The 7,053-nt window shown below is 43.8% G+C and overlaps 1 protein-coding gene across 1 annotated transcript in view; it reads left to right on the top strand.

Annotated features, from left to right (window-relative positions):
- The window catches only part of dtnbb (dystrobrevin, beta b), a 302,359-nt gene that overhangs the window by 279,590 nt on the left and 15,716 nt on the right, over positions 1-7,053 (top strand). The window contains exons 9-10 of the mRNA XM_037695224.1: positions 574-740; positions 2,005-2,129. Of these exons, the coding sequence (XP_037551152.1) occupies positions 574-740; positions 2,005-2,129 (292 nt within the window). The remainder of the gene's footprint in view (positions 1-573; positions 741-2,004; positions 2,130-7,053) is intronic.

Here is a 7,053-nt window from a genome sequence, read left to right as displayed (position 1 = left end):
TCCATGGTCTCCATAGTCTCCATGGTCTCCATAGTCTCCATGGTCTGAGGGTCTCCATGGTCTCCATGGTCCATAGTATTGCTGTAGTTTGTGTCAGCATGTCGCCCGCTGACGTTCATGCCAGAGTTTCGGATCATCTGATGATGAGAAACAATGGAGTTTCATTTTGGTCAAAGCTTGTAAATAAAATAAATTATTGTGAGATCTGTTGAGATGTGACAGTGATCAAGAAAATGTATGACTCACAACAACCACCACACCAAGTTTTAGCTCAGTGTTTGTTAAAGTTGGTCATGTTTATGTTGGGTAAGATAGCTGTGGCAGCCATCTTTAATTGGGGAGGCTCCAAAAGTTAATCACTTCTTGACAAACATCTAATGAGCACTTTACAAGAGCTTCAGTAAAACCCATCTGGTGATTCAGATATTTTGCTAACACACATTAGATAAATGTCAGTAAGTGTTTATTTAACAGTGTCCTGAATAAATCTTTATTATTTTAATGTTACTCAGAGATTTTTGATGGTTTGACCTTAGAGCCAAAGGTCATGATGTGTTTGTGTGTTTCTGTCAGTCTTCCATCCGGTGGAATGTTCTTACTGCCGGAGTGAAAGCATGATGGGGTTCCGCTATCGCTGCCAGCAGTGCCACGGCTACCAGCTCTGCCAGAGCTGCTTCTGGCGTGGCCATGCCAACGGTCCCCATAGCAACCAGCACCAGATGAAAGAGCATTCATCCTGGGTAGGAGACACACACACACACACACACACACACGCACACACACACACACACACACACACACACACACACACACACACACACAGATGGAGATCAGCTGTCGGCTTCATTAAATTTTCTTGAAGAACAGTCCAGGAGTAATTTCCTCCTCCTGCTGAGCAGGAAACTGGACTGATTGAACTGTTCTTCAGGCTCCGCCCCCAAAGCTCCATCATTATCTCATAAATTGAAACAAGGCGGTGAAATGCTCGTTCCTCTTTGCCTTTTGGCAGCTGGTGATAAAAATGAACGTAGCCAGACTAAGTGCACGGCTGCCTCTGGATTCAGGTGTTCCCGAGATAACGATGTGCTCAAGAATTAACAGTCATGGTCTTTGTGACATTTATTATACAAAATGAAGAAAAGAGACAAAATCAACAATGATGCAACTGCAGTCTGCACTTTTATTGGCTTAATGACTGTTTTACACACAAAATGTTTCTAACAAACAAAAGTAACGATGTAGTTTATGAATGAAGTCCAGGTTTTAATTATTATTATTATTTCTGGGGTCGTATATTAAAGAACAGCTGAGGTCGTTCTCTCTCAGGACCTTTTTGTTCTTGCTCAAGATGAAGATGAAGTCAAACTCAAAGCAGTCTGCTCCTCAGATAAATAATGTTATTAACTTACTTTTTATATATTTCTGTTCAGTGCCCTGAGATGACTTCTGCTGTGACTTGGTGCTGTAGAAATAAACTGAACTGAATGAATTGTGACAATAATGTAATTTATTGCTCAGCACGCCCCCTGCTGGCTGATAGACAGAGTGCAGGTTTAATAACGTCATTTTCTACAGCAGCTTGGTTTCTTTAGGGTCTCTTTGGGGCTGGTGGGGACTGTTGGACAGGAGGTGGGTCCAGCCTCAGTACAGAACATTACTTTTATTTTCCTGTTTTCATTAAATGCCAGCTGTTTAAATTCAACAGTAACTTTACGGCGATGAAACTTTTCAGCTTCTTCAGCAGCTTTCACCAAAAATCATTCCACAATAAAACACAGCATTTTCTCAGGAAATGACATTTGTCTGGTTGTTGTTAAAACCGTATCTTGTTCTCGTGAGTTACGTGCCTCGGTCCACCCCTGCTCACCACAACAAACACCGAGCGCAGAGTTGTGCACGGGCCTTTTGCAGCGTCCTAAGCTTGTTTCAGCTCTGACTGCACGAAGACAACAACGGACACAACAGCTGAGGTTACAGACACTGTCTCCTGCTCTCTCCTCACAGAAGTCTCCAGCCAAGAAGCTGAGCCACGCCATCAGTAAATCTTTGGGCTGCGTCCCCATCGGAGAGTCCCCCCATCCTGTGTTCCCTGAGCAGGCCGAGAGACCTCAGGAGCTCGCCCACACCGTGTAAGTGCATTACTTCCTGCTGCACGGTGGCTTGCTGGTTAAAAGAGCAGCACCACCATGCTCCTGCTGTGCTCCTGGCATGATCTGCTTCCATTCTGTGCTCACATGACTGATGGTGCCGTCTGTGTTTGTTGATGTGGAAATGTGAAACACCGCATCGTCATCAGTCGTCGGGGGGGTGAAGCTGGGATGATGCTATAAATCTGACGGTCCAGGCTTCCAGGCTCCTGGAAGTCATTACAGGAGATGCATTAAATTCTGCCGCTGCCCGAAACGCTGCGCATCATTTACATTTTCAGCTGAGGAATCTCCATAATCAGATCCACCGCTGAGCTTCATCCTCTCTTCAACCATTTGGTTTCCATAAAAATATTGATCACGTATCGTTTCCGATTTAAATTAGAGCGTTCCTTAAAGGAAGGCATTTAACTTTGGAACTTTATCACGTTATGATGATGCGATGTGAGAGCTCACATGGTCCGTCAGCACTTGGAGGACAGGTTATGCATTACTGTCAGCTACTACCACACCAACCTGTGGCTCAGTATCTGTATGAGTTATATTTGTGTTTTCTAAGATCTGGGGCAAACATTTTGAGATGAGTTGGCTCAAAGACTTGTCCAGATGTAGACGTACGTCCACAAAACTGTTTTTACTAAATTTCAGCAAAGTCTGCACAGATGAGGTTGGCACAAGCAAAACTCATTACTACTGCACCTTTGCCTTTGTCAGCAGTTAATAAAAGTCATTAAGCGTTCGGCGTTAACGAGATCAGATGAAATGTTCAACGTTTCATGCTCTTGTGGTTCTGAGGTTCTTTCTACGACGGCCTCCCGCTCCAGTCACAGCCGTAAACCTGACTCTTTATCTTGTTGAGCTGCAGGCGGTAACTGATGCTGCACATTAACAGAGTCAGCCAAGAAGATACGACGCTGCAAACAGGACTTCCTGTTTTTTGTCCCTCGTCGTGGAGCGAGAAGGTGGACGAGGGACAGTTGGACACTCCCTCTGCCTGTCCACCCATCCTCCTGTCTGTGCACGCTGTGAGTGTGATTACGTGAAAAATGATCAACGCACTGCCTTCCATTTGATGTTTGGCTGCATCGAGGTGTCAGAAAGGCCTCTTTCAAAATGAGTTGCCACAACAAAATCCAAGATGGCCCCCACCGTTTGAGGAGACTATGCTTTCAGAACAGTTTACTCAAAGGATTGGGGGGCTGGCCAAGGCCACCATTGGCCACCCCCTGGCTCCGCCACTGAGCTTGGTTGTTCTGCTCTGCAGGATCCGTCTCTCTGCGCTGCCTGGAACAAACAAAAACAAGAACAACAAACAAAAACAACAACAAATAAACCACCTCTGCTCTGCCACAGAGTGTAACTCCGCCCCTCTTGAACGTCCTGCACCAAAAACATCAAGGTCTTCTTACATTTCTATTTCTAGTCCAAAAAACAAAACGCTCATCTTGAAAACTACAACAGTTCTCTTTTCAAAGCCCTCAGCATCGGACGGACGGCTTCTGTGACCTGCTTGTGTCGCTTCATCACCCGCTGCTGAGGGCGATAATGTTTTTGTCTGTTAGTAAAATATCAACACCAAACAAACAGTGGACGTATTCTAAAGAAGCTCTCGATTAAGATGGCTGCCACAGCTAAGTAAACTTTGAAAATATGAAAATGGCTTTAATTCAGACGGAGCTTGAATGTGTGTGGTAGTAGCCGACAGTCACCCCAACACAAGCTCCAAGCCAGGGCTTTTCAACTGGTGGCCCGGGGGCCACATCCGGCCCAAAGATGAGCTCCGTTCGGTCCATCATTGTGTTCATGTTTAAACCAAACTGGATTTTAAACCATAAAACAAACTTAATGACAGTAAGTGCTGGTTGAGTCGAAGACACCTGCCTCCACCCTCATTTGCCCCACTCTGTGCCCTTGAGCAAGGCCTTTAACACGCACCATCTGCTCCCAAACAGGTCTCTGTTGAAAACGAGTCCTCGTGACTCAATGAGACTACCTGGATAAATAAATGATAAATAAAACATGTTCTCTCCGCACTGTGTGGATTTTCTCCAGTTTCCTCTCACAGACCAGTAACATGCATGTTACACTGACTGGTAACTCTAATTGTCCCAAAGAGAGAGAGATCTTTTGTCTCGTTTGTGTCCATGTGTCGAGTTCTTCCTCATGATGACATGTTAAGACCGACGGTCGTAGGTGAGCGTGTGGGCGATGATGAAACGTGGACGTGGCAGCTGAACTTCCTCCTTTTCTAATTCTATTGTTGATTTTTATCAGAAAGTCTCAGCCTTTATTTCTGACGCTGTAAGAAAGTTTAGGTTTGTACGTCATGGAGCAACACTTCTCATATAAAATGTTTTTAAAGAAAACAAATGCTAAGTTGGCACTTTTTATTAGAAGTACCTGTGACATGCTTCTCCCTGGTCAGTCTTGTCTTTCCAGCTGTTTTCTGTAAAGAGACGTAGCGAAACGTTGAGTTTAGTTTCCTCCTCTCCGCTGCTTCAGTAACTTTTGAAGCAGCAGCTCCACAGACAGTTTGATGCTGAGCGAACACTTGGGATGGTAGTAACTGAGTTCATTAGACATCTCTGCTCAAAACCTTAGCATTAACAGTCGGAGTCAGACCCTGTGTGTTAGCAAAATATCTCTTAAGCTGCCTTTCACTGCCCGGTCAACCAAACAGTTGACCACATTTCAATTTCAAAGAAGACAGTAACCTAACTCCAACTGTTGGAGCCGTCTCCACCACCCAGTTAAAGTATGTAATGATAAGAAGAGCCAGCAGGTGGCGCTGTGACAGTCAACGGGAGGTTCATGTTTCCCATGTTCCCCTGCTGCAAACAGGAAGTCAAAAATCAGAACATCATGGCTGCCTTTAGGTAAACTTAAAACAGTATGGACACTTATTTTTACATATTTTGGTGATAAAGGCCTAACTAAATAGAATTATGACCCTTAATGTAGGAAAAAAACTAAAATTATATTTTAAATATTTTTTATAAATGTGCTTGACCAAACGGTTGATTTGTCAATTCATGGTATATGTAGCAAATTTAAGCTAATTAATTAAAAATAATAACTTATGACTGTTTAAGTGTTGGTACCTCATGAATATGCTGAAGATATTTTCCTGCTCCTTTTGATGCTTTGTAAGTTTAACTAAGTTACTGTGATTAAAATCGAGAAAACGTGTAGAAATAATCTGAATACTATCTTGATTAAATAAGACTAGATGGTGTACTTATACTACAAGCTCAGGTAGAAGTTGTTAATTAAAATTTAACTTTTTTAGTAAGTCTCACAAAATGAACAGTAAGGTATTGTATTAGAAATAATCATTGATTTGTTGTCATCGTTCACCCAAAGAAATAAGAAATGAAAAAGATGAATATTTTCATAGAGTTTGTCGTGGTATTAATGCGCTTCTACAACTGAATAATTTTAATAGATTTAATTCAAGATGGCCACAGCTTATTAAAATTAGGTTGCACAAAAATATCTATAACTCAATGAAATTTACAGAAACTGAAGTAAAATTTGATGTGGAGTTTTTCACGACGTCATGCATGATGTCCTGCATGATGTCATTTTCAAGACTTGTCTGAAATGGCCACACCTCTCGTCTCTCAGCAGAAGATGATCTTACTGTAAAGCTGTCATGGAAGCGGCGGGCGACATGCATTTCTTCATGGATTGCCAGGCCTGTCCTGTAAATGCTGACTGTGCTGCAGGCGTGTGCAGCAGCTGACGGGTGCGTCGGTGGTGAGTCATGACAGACTCAGGTTGGATCAAGACGTCCAAACTGAACTGAGCGCTCCCCGGCCGCCGCAGCCCTCGCGTCGTACTCAGACCAAGCTGTTCTCGTAGCGTTTGGACGTGTTTACTGCCATCTGAGACCAAATGTTAACGGGAAGGAGAGTTGTGGAGTTTTCTCTCCAAGTGTCAGGGAGGTTCTTGAGGTTTGTGTTTGAAGCAGCGCTCTCAGACTCTTGGAGAAACTTTAGGTTGAGGATGCTGCGTTCGGCTCTCCGCAACAATAGTTTGCATTAATGTCAAACTGTCAGCGTCGTGTTTCCTTTTCATGTTTTTTTTTTTTTCTGACTGCATCATTTCTGTAAATTCTTCAAATTTCAGAGAAATTGCTGCAGTTTTACTTTTATTTATTTATTTATTTAATCTCTGGGCCAATACAAGCCAGCACCAAAATGGCCACCCTTCAGTTTTACACACATTAAGCTTTGGTGTGCTCGTAACTGACAGTCACTCACAACATGCACGCCGAGCACTAACAGATCACACAGAATCCAGCGGGAACACGTGAGATCATGCAGGACGTCACGACTCAAGCAGCTGTGACTCTACGACTCTAAACTTTGTCGTTTTGCAATAAAAGATGAGAAAAATGAGAAAGATGACGGGCGTTCCATTCTACGTGGCTTTGGCCACCAGAGATTAATTTATGGATCGCCAAACACGCTGCCGCCCCCCCCCCCCCCCCCACACACACACACACAAGCAGAAAGTGGTAATAATAAACTACAGCACCGTCTGTAGATGTTACTTTGTTTGGATTTAAAAAAAGACGTTTTATTTTTAGGTGTTTATCTATTTTCAGCTAATCTGCATGTAGAGACGTGAGCAGAGCCCCAGAGCAGAAACAGAGCGCGTGTGTGTGTGTGTGTGAGTGTGTGTGTGTGTGTGTGAGTGTGAGTGTGTGTGTGTAAGAGAGAGAGAGGGACATTGAAAAATTGACGTTGTCATGAAGTCACATGACTGTGCTGAGTTTCCTTGGCGACAGCAGCGGTGTATGCTGAGATGCTCGCCTGCTCAGTTGAGGACAGATTAGGGATCTGGCAGCAGCAGCAGCAGCAGCAGCCGCAGCAGCAGCAGCAGCAGCAGCAGCAGCAGC

Source organism: Nematolebias whitei, chromosome 21 (assembly GCF_014905685.2).
Source record: "Nematolebias whitei isolate Nwh7 chromosome 21, NemWhi1, whole genome shotgun sequence".
Classification (NCBI taxonomy): domain Eukaryota; kingdom Metazoa; phylum Chordata; class Actinopteri; order Cyprinodontiformes; family Rivulidae; genus Nematolebias; species Nematolebias whitei.
The sequence above is the reverse complement of the archived record's forward strand: the minus strand, read 5'-3'. Positions and strand labels throughout refer to the sequence as shown.